At 37.0% G+C, this 14,419-nt stretch overlaps 1 protein-coding gene across 1 annotated transcript in view; it reads left to right on the plus strand.

Annotated features, from left to right (window-relative positions):
* Positions 1 to 14,419, plus strand: part of LOC107594754 (NT-3 growth factor receptor-like) — a 132,384-nt gene that overhangs the window by 28,597 nt on the left and 89,368 nt on the right. The window contains 1 exon segment of the mRNA XM_016284928.1: positions 1,687 to 1,758. Coding sequence (XP_016140414.1) covers positions 1,687 to 1,758 — 72 coding nt within the window.

Raw genomic sequence — 14,419 nt, forward strand, 5'->3', positions numbered from 1 at the left:
CCATCTGCCTATTCATCCATCCATCCATCCATCCATCCATCCATCAGTCTATTTAACCGTCCATTGATCCATCCATCCACCTATACAACCATCTGCTCATCTGCCCTTCCATCCATCCAACGGTCTATCCATCTGTTTTTCCATCCATCCATCTCTGTTAGTATGTCCATCTATCTATTTATTTATCCATCCATCCAACCAACTGTCTATCCGCCCATCAATCCGTCTAACTGTCCGTCTATCTATCCATCTGCCTATTTGTCCATCCATCCATCCATCCATCCATCCATCCATCCATCCAATCATTTGTCCATCAATCTATCCAACCATCTTTCTATCTATCTGCCATATATCTGTCCATCTGTCTGTCTATCCATACATCCACCTATCCATACATTCACATACTGTATCTATCTATGCATCCATTCATCTAATGCAAGTCTTAAAGTGATAGTTCACACAAAGTTCTGTCACCATTTACTTGTTCCAAACGTGTATAACCTCCTTCTACAGAACACAAAATAGTATTTATTTGATTGTTTGTATATGTTGTTTGTACCAAAAATATCTCTTTTGTGTTCCATGGAAGAAAGACACCATGCTGTTTTGGAAGGACATGAGTGTAAGTAAATGATGACAGAATTTTATTTTTGGCTAAACTATCCTTTTAACCTTGTATAGATCTTGAGGTATTCAAAGTAAATAAGGCCTGAACAACATTTGAAGTGCTAGGTTTTTTAAACATTTTTAAAAATTCAGCCAAACTTTGCCAAACTTTTCTAGTTCAAACACTGGTAGGGATCACCAACCTGCTCATAGGGAGTTCACTAGCACATACAGAAGCACCATTGCAGCAGTGCCGGAATGAAATATCTGCCTACACTCATAATCCCACCCCCACAAGTTCATGTGTGTCACGTGAAGGACCATCAGGAGGGTTTCGTAATAGGGCCCCTTGCATTTGTTTTCAAGCTTTTAAGAGCTGAATGGTTAAGAGGAGAAATGGTATAAACACGGCCAACATCCTCCTTATATCTTCCACATAACAGAGATGGATAATTGTATTCCTAGAAATAGTTATAGCTATAGAGCCATCATCATAATAAAACTAATTATGTACTGATTACTGTTCACCGGATAAGGGTGTTGTGAGTGTAATCACTTTTTGCATTAAATTCCTGTAATGAAAAGGATGCAGTCATTACCAATTAATGCCACCGAGACTGTGCACAGAGTCTTTAGGATGCACAATTCATTCCAGCTGCTGCTGTGGCTCAGTGCTGTGAAATTGGGGACCCTGATGATACCATTATTCTAATGACACTCTCCGAAGAGATGGGAAATATGGTGAACTGAGATTGCTTCTGCAGTTTATCATCATAAACGGTGTATATCAAGACGCAAGGCTCTAATGAACTGTTGGCTTCCTCAGGTTTGAATGATCGACTTGCAATGCCAGGTGCAAATGACCAACAACAGGGCCCTCAGTCAAAATTACTGGATGAACTGTGCTGTGTGGAGGCTGAAATAAATGTTGGTGGTCTCACCTTGGGAAATTCATTTGCACTCATCATTGCTGGATTGATGCTCGTCATTTGTGGCCAGCCAATGACACCTGTTATTCACCGGTTTTTGAGAGGAACTGTGCATTTTTCATATGGTTGTCTGTCTCTCCTTTTTTTCCAGGACAATAATAAACTGCAATTTACGGACAATCCAGGCACGAGCATTTGCGCAGAACCCTCACCTCCGCTACATGTGAGTAAAATGTCTTTCAAGTGTGTTTTTGTCATTCTCTGAATGAGTCTTTTAAGTGAATGAGTCATTCTTGTTTGCTTCCATGCACTTGTAAACAATGTTGGGCAAGCTACATTTAGTGCATATATCGTAGCTCAGATTGTAATATTAGAAAATAGTAGCTGGTGTAATGATGCAACGGACAGAAAGAGTCACTGAATGAATCAGTGAACAATTCAAAAGATTCGAGTCATTGGGATGACTTTTAAAATTCCCAAATTTTAGTCTCATAATGTTTTTTTGATCATTAAGTTAGATCAATCAGAAATCAACTTGATTTGATTTTACTCAGTGTTTTCCTGAATCAACATCCCGGAAATGGCATACATATCAACCAATCAATAATAGCTAGCCATACAAATTAGAGGCCAATTATTGGCTAGACACATTGTAAAACTTTTTTTTTTGAAGTTGTAAATAAAACAAAGATTATTGGAGTATGTTTTATAAGAAGAAAACTATTTTAGTCTATCTACTTCAAAATTTTCATGTTTAATTCAATTTGTTTCTTGCTGTTTCTTTGTAATTAATAGTAAAATTTATTAGCAATTTATGAGTGAAAATAGTTTCTTCAACATTTATTTTTTTCAGTGTAGAAACAACAGATGATATTGATACAGGACCATGTGTTTGGTTGTTGATTGGATGGCAGATTGGTTGAATGTCTGTTGTAAGAAAAGAGCAGGGCTTAAGAATACTAAATGATCGGCGAAGTCCAAAATACGTCACCAGAGACAAGTCTGTCATTTCACTGTAAGATCGAGTTATGACAATTTAATACAAAATTATGAGGTCAAAAAAATAAACGCGCATGAATGAATCGTTCACAATAAGATCAATAACAAGCATGTAGAAAACATATAGAGTGAATTTGTATTTTAATGCCAACTTTAAACAATTTTCAGAGGATCATTTTTTACTTCTGAAATGCAGGTTCCAGTTAGAGGTATATCTCTTTTGGAATCCATAGCTTTTACTTTTCATGTTGGCTAACCTTTCTTTGAATCCTTGCACAACTAATGGATAGACGTTCTTTTTACCATAGCTAGGAGAAATCATCACGATACTCTCATTACAACATTTTTTACCTTTCATGCCAGTAAGCAAATTGTATGTGACCTTTGATGTCTGTCATAGTCTCACAACCTATGCATGCAAGCTATGCATGATTTTCTATGTGATAATGGTCTCAGTTAAAGGCAAGTGAACAGGCTTCATTTCATGAATGGGCTAGAAAGTAAAAGATCCTGTGTTCACTTGAGGCACGGACAAAGCAGATGGACATGCTAATTGTGGGCTCATTAAGAAATACGGTCAGGAACTTTAATAAAAAAGATGATGAGTGCTTATGTCTTATTCAATTGTGACTCTCAGAAGATTAAAGTGGCCACTTTTGAAGCTGTAATGGCCGATGGAAATAAATCACATTCAGTAACGGGCAGCATTTTCAAAAGACAAAACATATTGATTAAGGCCATGTGGAATAAGTTAAGTAATACAACTGATATGTTAGACTTCGATAGGCTTGATTTTTCTTAATAACAAAACACACAGTGGATAAATGAATCTCTCTCTCTCTCTCTCTGAAGAATATAATAATAATAAGTCTATAGATGTAATAATAATAGTCTATAATAAGTGTAATGAACATTTTTTCCACTGTTGTGCAGTGGAAAGGTTCCATGGGTGTTAAAGGTTCTTCATGGGATGATAAATGCCAACAAAGAACCTTTATTTTTAAAAGTGTTGAATAAAAACTACATAGTGAGATAAATAAAACAATATATTCCGCATAAAGAACATCACGCCTATTTTAGTTTCTTTCTTCTATATTTAGTTTCTTCTTTTTATTGAGACTATTTTCAATTTAAAAATCACTCTTTTGATTTCGGGGTAAAATATGACCTGCACATGTTTTTTTGAGGATCACCCAAGAAAAATCTGCAATGACAAGTATATATAAGTAGATTATTTAAAATTTCTGGCATGCATTTTATGTTTGACTGATAGCACACTCTTTAATCTCGACCAAATTTCCATCACAATGAATTCCCCAGCTCCCAAAGAAAACCGCTTGTTAATTCCACACATGGACTTGAATGAACCTTTTGGTTTTTATGCGTCCTAAACGTCCTGTGTTTTAAATGACGGAGCTCAGACTGGGTGGCCAGACATTGTGTCTCCACAGCCCACATATCAACAGGAGCCTAATAAATTTGAAGGACCCATTGTAGGGAAGGAGGAAAGGTCATATCCTCTTGGGAGGGCGGAAAGTCTCTCCCTCATTAAGTCTTTCTCCTCTACGTGATTCTCCTTTCCCAAAATGTCACTTTCTTCACCAAACCCCCTCCTCTGACATCAAATGTTGTGTGTTCATTTTAACATGACTCAGATCGGCACAATAACATTTCTGACAAAATGACTTTACTGTAAGGCTGAGTGATGTTATTTGTGAAATACAGCCAGACATTTTGTAATATTATAATAGTCTAAATGCTTTTTGTTGGTCATGTTTTTGATATTTCATCATACTTTACTTATGGCCTTGAACATACTGTCCTTTTTTTTTTTTTTTTTACAATTATGGGTTATGTGAAGTATACTGTACATCCAGATTTGTGATACAATGGCATGGCTATGCAGTACAGGGAACAGTTTTTGTGAATATTGTTATTTTAGCTTGTTTTTAATGCATGAAATATTATTTAAATAAGTGCTTGTTGATGCTTCATTCATGTGGAAATTCAAACTGAATTTAGAAAGCTGTATTGCATTTATTCAGTGAATCTGAAATGATTTATTCTCAGTTACAAGTTTCTTTCACTTTAGCTGTAAACATGCATTTTAATCATTTTTAAGTTTGGATTTAATACGCTGGCTGTATATAGCTGTCACTGAACTAATTATCATGCATTGCACGTGCTTTCGTGTAAAGCACTCTGGAGCCAACAACACAAACACCAAGGTAATCAAGTTAGAAAAAGAACAGTTACTGTAGATGCATTTAATAGGACAGTTAGATGCATTAGCCGCCTTAGAAAGATGATTAGCCTACATATTCTAAATATAACATGCGTTATGGAATGGAAAAGTTAAACAAAGAAGTGGTTTGGGTTGCAAGGACAGCAAAGAAAACCAAAAATACCCCATGCTCAATCCCATTACCAGATTTTGATCCTGATGATTTGTACAAACCAAAAAAGGCACATTATACATTAGTGGACATAAAAACAAATTACAGGATCTGCCTGAGAAGGAGGTTGTGTCATTTTTATAATTTTATTCATAATGTAATAGCTATTTATGAAAAGACTACTAATAGGCTGAATAAAATGAATGGTAATTAGAACAACTGTATCATGTTATAATCTTTTTTATTAAGCTTTATATATTTATATGTGACTATAAATAAAATTACCTCAAAATCAGTACTTTCAAGTTGCATTTTTAGTATAAAACCCCTGAGATCCTGCACTGATCTTAAAAGCTTTTGCCCAGTGAAGCCTGATTTCTTTTTGTGGTTTTACTGATATGTTGTTTCTTCTGGCAGATCACTTTACTCCATCACAACACTTATGTGGACTCACCAGAGTATGACATACCGGCTTTTTTTTCTGACCCTAAATGATTTAGTCAGACTAGCCAGACTCCATTTGGCAGATGCAGCATGTATTGTTCATCGAGACAACAGTGGCGGTAAAATGGTCTATTCTTACTGCGTTTATTTACATTTAGTGTCCATGCATGTTACAGTGTATTTTTCAAATGTAAGCTTATATTTTCTCAAACACAACAGCAATAAATGATATACAGTGCTATAATGTAAGTTTTCTTTAAAATGTATGGACACTTAGAGCTCAATCGTTAGTTAAAGACTGAAAGCCGTAATGGCCGTGAGCATTGAACACCGGCAGCCATATCACCCTGTAGCCCAAGACTGGTTACCCACTGAAGCTAAGCAGGGCTGAGCCTGGTCAGTACCTGGATGGGAGACCTCCTGGGAAAACTAGGTTGCTGTTGGAAGAGGTGTTAGTGAGGCCAGCAGGGGGTACTCAACCTGTGGTCTGTGTGGGTCCTAACGCCCCAGTATAGTGAAGGGGACACTATACTGTCAACAAGCACTGTCCTTCGGATCAGACGTTAAACTGTGGTCCTGACTTTCTGTGGTCATTAAAAATCCCAGACTTGCCCATTGGCCTCTGATCATCATGGCGTACAAACCAAAAAAGGCACATTATACATTAGTGGACATAAAAACAAATTACAGGATCTGCCTGAGAAGGAGGTTGTGTCATTTTTATAATTTTATTCATAATGTAATAGCTATTTATGAAAAGACTACTAATAGGCTGAATAAAATGAATGGTAATTAGAACAACTGTATCATGTTATAATCTTTTTTATTAAGCTTTATATATTTATATGTGACTATAAATAAAATTACCTCAAAATCAGTACTTTCAAGTTGCATTTTTAGTATAAAACCCCTGAGATCCTGCACTGATCTTAAAAGCTTTTGCCCAGTGAAGCCTGATTTCTTTTTGTGGTTTTACTGATATGTTGTTTCTTCTGGCAGATCACTTTACTCCATCACAACACTTATGTGGACTCACCAGAGTATGACATACCGGCTTTTTTTTCTGACCCTAAATGATTTAGTCAGACTAGCCAGACTCCATTTGGCAGATGCAGCATGTATTGTTCATCGAGACAACAGTGGCGGTAAAATGGTCTATTCTTACTGCGTTTATTTACATTTAGTGTCCATGCATGTTACAGTGTATTTTTCAAATGTAAGCTTATATTTTCTCAAACACAACAGCAATAAATGATATACAGTGCTATAATGTAAGTTTTCTTTAAAATGTATGGACACTTAGAGCTCAATCGTTAGTTAAAGACTGAAAGCCGTAATGGCCGTGAGCATTGAACACCGGCAGCCATATCACCCTGTAGCCCAAGACTGGTTACCCACTGAAGCTAAGCAGGGCTGAGCCTGGTCAGTACCTGGATGGGAGACCTCCTGGGAAAACTAGGTTGCTGTTGGAAGAGGTGTTAGTGAGGCCAGCAGGGGGTACTCAACCTGTGGTCTGTGTGGGTCCTAACGCCCCAGTATAGTGACGGGGACACTATACTGTCAACAAGCACTGTCCTTCGGATCAGACGTTAAACTGTGGTCCTGACTCTCTGTGGTCATTAAAAATCCCAGACTTGCCCATTGGCCTCTGATCATCATGGCCTCCTAACAGTCCCCATATCTACTGATTGGCTTCATCACTCTGTCTCCTCTCCACCAATAAGCTAGTGGGCGTTCTGGCGCACTATGGCTGCCGTTGCATCATCCAGGTGGATGAGGAGATACCCCCTGACAATGTAAAGCAATTTGAGTGCCTAGAAAAGTGCTATATAAATGTAATGTATTATTATTATTATTTCAAGTGACTGGTGCACCACCTGACTCTCAGAAGTCACATATCGCATGCCGATCAGATTGGAACTGGCGATTATGCAGCTCTTGCCATTTTTGTGCAAAATGTGCATCAGATGGCCAGTGAACAGACTGTAAGCTACCCACAGATTTGGATGTAGCTAAGTAGGAAGATTTTAGAGGCTGTGAAAGCTTTCCAAACATCCCCATAAGATATGCAGAACACACAGCATTTAGCTTTGCGGGTGATAAGCTAATAGCTGTGGTTGGGTACAGGGCAGGAATTCAGAGGGGTCTGTCCACTAACGTGATACTCTGCTTGAATTAATTGCTGCTTTTGCTAAAGGTTGAATGTTACACTCTTTTGTTTGTTACACTGCAATTGGATAGGCTTGGGAAGCACTCCGTCTTTCTTTGTGGTTTCAAAACATTAAAGGCATTATACAATATCATAAATAAAAAAAAATCTATTTTACATTTTTTCAGAAATACATTTTTAAAGATTCCGTTTACATTGTTAAGGCCATTTGCATCTTTGCAAATGTAAAAAGCCAATCAATTGGGCTATCAAAGGATTGAAATCATTAAAATGTCACTATTATGCCATTTTGAATATTGCCTTGCATGCAGTGTATAATGCAGCTGTCTGTGAATGTAAATGCAACTCTGCAAAGTTGTGAAGCCAAAGTCGTTGCGAAAAAATTAATTTGCATGAATCAGTGTCTGGTTGATCAACTAGATGTTTCATCATCGGACTCGGGCTCGAATTTATAAGGTAAAATCAATACCATGTTTTCTCTCTATACATTCTCTCTGGAGCTGTCATTCAGTTATGACAATGGGTGTATCATTTCTGACACACGCTGTATGCGGTAGACCAATAACAAAGGATTGGGCCAATCAGAGCAGAGTAGGCTCACGGAAAGAAGGGGTTTAGAGAGATTGATTCTTCTAACTGCTTCGTACGAATTGTTTTATGAATCATTAAGAAATGCGGTGAAATGAAATGTATATTATTAGAAAACAAAAGTGTTTTTTGACCTTGCATGCATGTTAAACTGGTGTAGGAACCTCCCAAAACAATACTAGGAACCTTAAAAATGGCATAATAGGGGCACTTTAATGTCATATGTTTTTCTTTTATCTTGTATTTAATACTGTGGCTTTTTAATGAAAGAAAGAAAATGTGTCAAGAGTTGTCTGACTTCATTTTTGTTAAACGTCCCATCTGGGTTTCATCCCATGAATAAATGATCTGTTAAGAAGTATTTCATCATTTACTGATAAACTGCAGCATGTCTTGGGATCTTGTGCATCTTACATGGCGCTTCTTCATGAAAAGAAAGTAAATGTTCTACTGTGTCTTTGTAGAATAGCTTTCAAATATTGAATCATTAGTCTGAGAATAGATTGATACTGTTTTTTTTATTACTGATGGCCTTCCTTGCTTGTCCTGCAGAGCTGTTTGGCCTGTGTCAGTTGGGACACCAGCTAAAAGGTGTATTCTGCCATGATTTGCACTTAAATTTGGTTGTCAATCAGCAGCAGCACAAATTTCTTTTCATTTACTCTAATGAATATTTGCTTTTGCTCATGCATCATCTGGGTTTTATGAAGCTTTTTCACGAAACTGCCTTTAAAGGAATTGTTCGCCCAAAAATGAAAATTTTCTGAAAGCATTTGTCAATGGAAGCCAAAGATGATCTATAGTGAGTCACTATAATTGCAAGATAGCAGATATATGATACACAAGTCAAATGTATTGTTGTCTCTGCGGGCTAAACCTAATATAATTGACCCCTCACCCCACAAGATTTCTGTCTTTTAAATAAGATTAGGGCATATTGATCCACCCCAGCTCACGTGCTTCTCTCAGTCAGCAGGTTGGATTTTGACAGACAGTTTTGGGCTCTCGGCCTGACACTATGTGTACACAGGTAAAGACAGCCTCTCCAAGCCGCTGTCACTCATTCCAGTCTGAAACGTTTCATCACAGCCGCGAGCTCAAGCTCATCACTGTCGGCTCAAACTCCGGGGGATTGTGGGAAGATGTCATCCATTCACACCCTGTCCACTCACCGATGGGGTCATCTTGTTTTAGCCTGCTTTCTCAACAACAGCTGATAGCTGATTCTGCAGCACAGAAGAGGATGTGTTTCATCCCAGACGATGAAAAAAAAAAGTTTGTTGGTGTACTCAACATTGTTCAGTCTCAGTTGGGTGGCCTGTTTAACATAATTGCAGAAAAATGTGAACAAAAACTGAACTCACGGTGACATTTATTCAAGTTGTTTCTGAGATGTTTCAGGCAGTGAGCTAAGTTGTTTACATGACTGGTTCAGTGCTGCAAATTTGCACATATAATTACATTTTTATTTCCATTTGAGTTTTTTTCCTGCAGTAACTGTGAGTTTCTCTGCGTATAAGAAACAATCACGCTTTTATCGAATTACAGGCTGCAGCATTCATCTTCATTCTTTCTGAATCATTTCACTTTCTTGAACATGTAAGCTGAAATTTGAAAAATAAGTGATAAAGTTAAGTCTAAAACTGATATTTAAATATAAATGTGAAGCTGAAGCAATATGCGTGAACCATTATGACACGCATGCTTTCTGGTTACACTTTAAGATTTAGATTCCCTCCCCGCCCTTTAATTATACAACTAATTGTAATCAATTAATAAAAATGACCGAATTTCCACATATAGTATGATTGAGTTCAATCTGAAAGTATCGGACATTTATTTGTAGCATGCAGTACTGTACAAGCACAGGTTTCATGCACAATATTATGCTCACGCTGTGCATGTATCTGTTCATCTGACTGATCTAATTTAAACCCACAGAGGCCTAACAGGCCAGAGCTCTCCTGTCAGGTTAGGCCTCCAGACAGTAGGACAATGGCATTGTCAAGTCTCACAGGTTTTTTTTTGTTGCTTGCCATATCGGTCAGCTTGGCAGAGATGATGCCAATTACTAAAACAGGAAACTATGTGGGCAGTGTGATTTCATTTCATATCCCACCACTATTCAATCCATCCTTTATAGTCCACAGCTGACTTCTAGATTTTTTTTTTCTTTGGGCCAGACAGTAATTCACGAGAAGCCATCCTTTACAGTGATTTTTCCTAGGGTGACCATACATCCTCTTTTTTCCAGATATGTACTGGCCAGGATTTCTAAGCTGCCTAAAAAATGTCCAGGCTTTGGCTTTGTTTTTTTTATTATTGACATGCTCTCTACAGTCCTCATACATTATATCTACGTGAATTTGCATTGCTAAATTCAGTTTTGTTTTTTTGCTTTCCATTCTTTCTTTGAATATTCTACAGAATCCTGAAAAAAAGAGTAGCATGATTACCACAAAAATATTAAGCAGCACAACTGTGTTCAACATTGATAATAATAAATGTTACTTAAAGGGTTAGTTCATCCAAAAATGAAAATTCTGTCATTATTTACTCATTTCGTTCTAAACCTGTAAGACCTCAGTTAATCTTTGGAACACAAATGAAGATATTTTAAACCGTAATTTTACGAAGCTATGAGAATACTTTTTTTACATAAAGAAAACAAAAATAACGACTTTATTCAACAATTCGTCTCCTCCGCGTCACCCTGGTGCCATTTTGTATGCTATTCTGTGTCAGCTACGCCACGTGGATACGTTGTTTTCGTTCAAATCAAAGCGTAAACAACGTAGAAACCGCGTGACGCAGCTGACACAGAACAGCATACGCTGTTTACGTTTAGTGGATATTCTCCAAAATGGCACCAGGGTGACGCGGAAGAGACGAATTGTTGAATAAAGTCTTTGCGTACAAAAAGTATTCTCGTAGCTTCGTTAAATTATGGTTTGGACTTGATCGTGGTAATTACATTGCTGTCTATGGGAGGGTCAGAGAGCTCTCAGAATTCATCAAAAATATCTTAATTTGTGTTCTGAAGATGAACGGAGGTCTTACGGGTTTAGAACGACATGAAGGTGAGTAATTAATGACATAATTTTCATTTTTGGGTGAACTAACCCTTTAAGCAGCAAATCAGCATATTAGAATGAAGAAAACTGAATGTGAAACTGAAGACTGGAGTAATGATTCTGAAAATTCAGCTTTGCCATCATAGGAAAAAATTACATTTTAAAATATATTCAAATAGAAGACAGTTATTTTTAATTGTAATAATATTTCACAACATTACTGTTTTTATTGTATTTTTGATCAAATAAGCATCATTGATGAGCATAAGAGTATAGTGTTAAGTATCTCTTTCCACACTTCTGGTCTGGTTGATCTCGTTGATATAGTGCGTCCAATTACGTGAGGAAAGCCAAATCTCTAGCCAATCCACCAGATCAAGGCAGCCCACTGATTGAGTTTTGCAGGGGCATGCAGCTTTGCTCCAAACACCGTTACCCTGTGCCAGTTCAACATTGCCATCTGCCCCTGTGTCTCAACTCATCAGAGCAGCTGAAGGTGGCGGGCCCAGGTGCCAGGGCACGGCGGCTCCGTGGATGACAGCTTTGAGCTGCTGTGAGATGCTGGCATTCTGCCAGGTCTGGGCACAGTGACAGCTCAGCATTCATTAGTGCCCCTCACACCTCTGTCATTCACGGGACCCTCTGTCTGTCCCTTATTGGTGCATTTGAAGGTATAAAATAGGGTTGGGCTGTATCGCAGTATAGAACGAGCTATGGTAGAAATGAGTTAAACTCAAAGGCGAAGCAGGATACCCAGGGCTTGGTTTACACCTATCGCCATTTCTAGCCACTGGGGGACCATAGGCAGGCTAGGGGAACTCATATTAATGTTAAAAAACCTCATAAAGTGAAATTTTCATGCCATGGGACCTTTAAACAATTTTTTAAAGAAGTCTATTATGTACACCAAGGCTGCATTTATTTGATCAAAAATACAGTAAAAACAGTAATATTGTGAAATATTATTACAATTTAAAATAGCTGTTTTCTATTTGAATATATTTTAAAATCTACTTTATTCCTGTGATGGCAAAGCTGAATTTTCAGCAACATTACTCCAGTCTTTTGATCAGTTGAACGTGCTCTTAATGAAAAAAATAGATATAATGATATACAATGATATAAAATGAAAGCTTGTAGTCCAAAGTGTGGGAACAATCTATAACGTGTACCAGTCCTTGTTCCTTGTTAGCATGGCTCATGAATATTAACTAGGTGACATTTGCCCGATAGTCATAAATTATTTTCTCTAAAGCTGCTTACACTGCAAAAAAAATCTTTCTTAATCAGTACATTTGTCCTGTATTCCTGTAAAAATATCTAAACATACTTAGAACAAAATTAATTTGAGAGAATCGAAATTGTGTTAAATGATACAACCTATTTTTAGAAAGTAAGTTCTTACCTCATTGGCAAACTGTTAAGCATAAACCACACAGGATTTTAATGGATGCTTAAAACAAGAGAAAACAATTTGCCAAAAAACTATATATATTTCCTCCCTTTTAAAGCATCTCCTGCCAGGATTATGCCTGAAAGCATGATGTCCCATCTCATGAATCTATTTCCTTTACTCATTGTGCAATCACTGCAAACTAGCGTCTTCTAAGCCAGACAATCAAAGGGGATAGTTTTTGAAAAGACATTTGCGGGGCAGAGCGTCTCGAGCAAAGCAATCCTCTCAGTTTTCTAGTTCAGAGACCTGCAATATGTTACATTTAAAGTGCCTTTTTTGTTTTCCCTTTTTTTGGTGCCACAGAGCGTGCAAACGCTGATGGGATCAGTCGGTTATTTCATGATAGTATATACAGAACCAGTGCATATTGTTGTTTCAGTCTTTAAAAAAAAAGGCTTTTTCTACAGCAAAGAGCAATTGGACAGCATTTACACTGAACAAGGCATTAATCGAGCCATTTTAAACTATTATTGCACTTGCGTGCCTTTCTATGCAACTTCTCAGTAATTAACATGACGTGAAAATAACACATTCTGTTAAACAGCACCCACTTATGTCTGCGAAAATATTTCTATTGTGGTTCCTGCTGTTGCATATAAGGGTTGAAAACTTCCTTTGAGTGTCTTAATATTAGTGAGTTTAGTGAGCCATTATGATAATTGGTTCATGATTTTTCATGGCCGTTTCCGGTTGCTGAATTTTTACAAGCAAATGGGCCAATTCCGATACTGAGTGCCAATTTTTATTTGTTAAAGCAAGAAACAAGAAAGAATGAAAGAGTTCATAAACAAGGTGTTAATCTATTAGAGGCTGAACTGGCCTTAAACAACAAATATCTGTAGCAATTTGAAATTAAAGGCAACTATGCATTTTAGTCACGATCCAGAATAATCGGGGATCAGGCATAATAAAGCAATGTTTGGAGCAAAACCTAGCTGGTTCTGAGTCTGACTGATAGCCAGTCAAATGTTGTATCTCTAATGGTAATATATTATTTTTTTTATCATTTCAAACACCCATGCTGAAGAAGAAAAAAAGTCTAATCAGTTTAAATGATTAAATGTGTCAAGGCTACGTTGGTCAACCTGGTCTAGATGCAAAAAAATTGCCGGTCTAAGATGTTTCAGCCCTGCCGAGGAAAAAAACAAACAAACAAACAAACAAAAAAAACACTTTAAACCAGCCTAAGATAGTCTGGTGGTCTTAACTAGTCTCCCAGATTGGTTAAACTGGTCTGATTTGATGGTTCTAAATTTTGGGCACTTTTTACAGCCTGTTAGTCAACCTGGTCTGCAAAAAAAAAAAAAAAGATTGCTGGTCTAAGATGTTAAACACCTAAAGCCAGCCTAAGACAGTCTGATGGTTTGGTCTGTTTTGATGGTTTTAGGTTTTGGGCAAATTTTATAGCCTGGGAGACCAATTAAACCAGCATAAACCAACTAAAATGATCAAACCTAGTTTAAGATGGATTTTTTTCAGCTGCTTGTTTAATGCTTGATGTCACTTTACGCATGTTTCAGAACACTGTGAAATCTGTGAAACTCATTTGATTCCTGTCAAGCTTTCCAAAGTTGTGCTTTAGAGAAAAGAGGAAAATCTCAGTATACTGTTCACCCCATAATGTTATATACACTATTAATTAATATTTTGAATTAGCTTTTATTTTTGTTTTCAGTTTAATTTTAGTTTTGGAAATTTTATGTGCTTTTGTAATATTTTTATATTTATATTTGGCTTTAAAACTAAAATAAATAAAT

Source organism: Sinocyclocheilus grahami, unplaced genomic scaffold (assembly GCF_001515645.1).
Source record: "Sinocyclocheilus grahami isolate Dianchi unplaced genomic scaffold, SAMN03320097.WGS_v1.1 scaffold190.1, whole genome shotgun sequence".
Classification (NCBI taxonomy): Eukaryota; Metazoa; Chordata; class Actinopteri; order Cypriniformes; family Cyprinidae; genus Sinocyclocheilus; species Sinocyclocheilus grahami.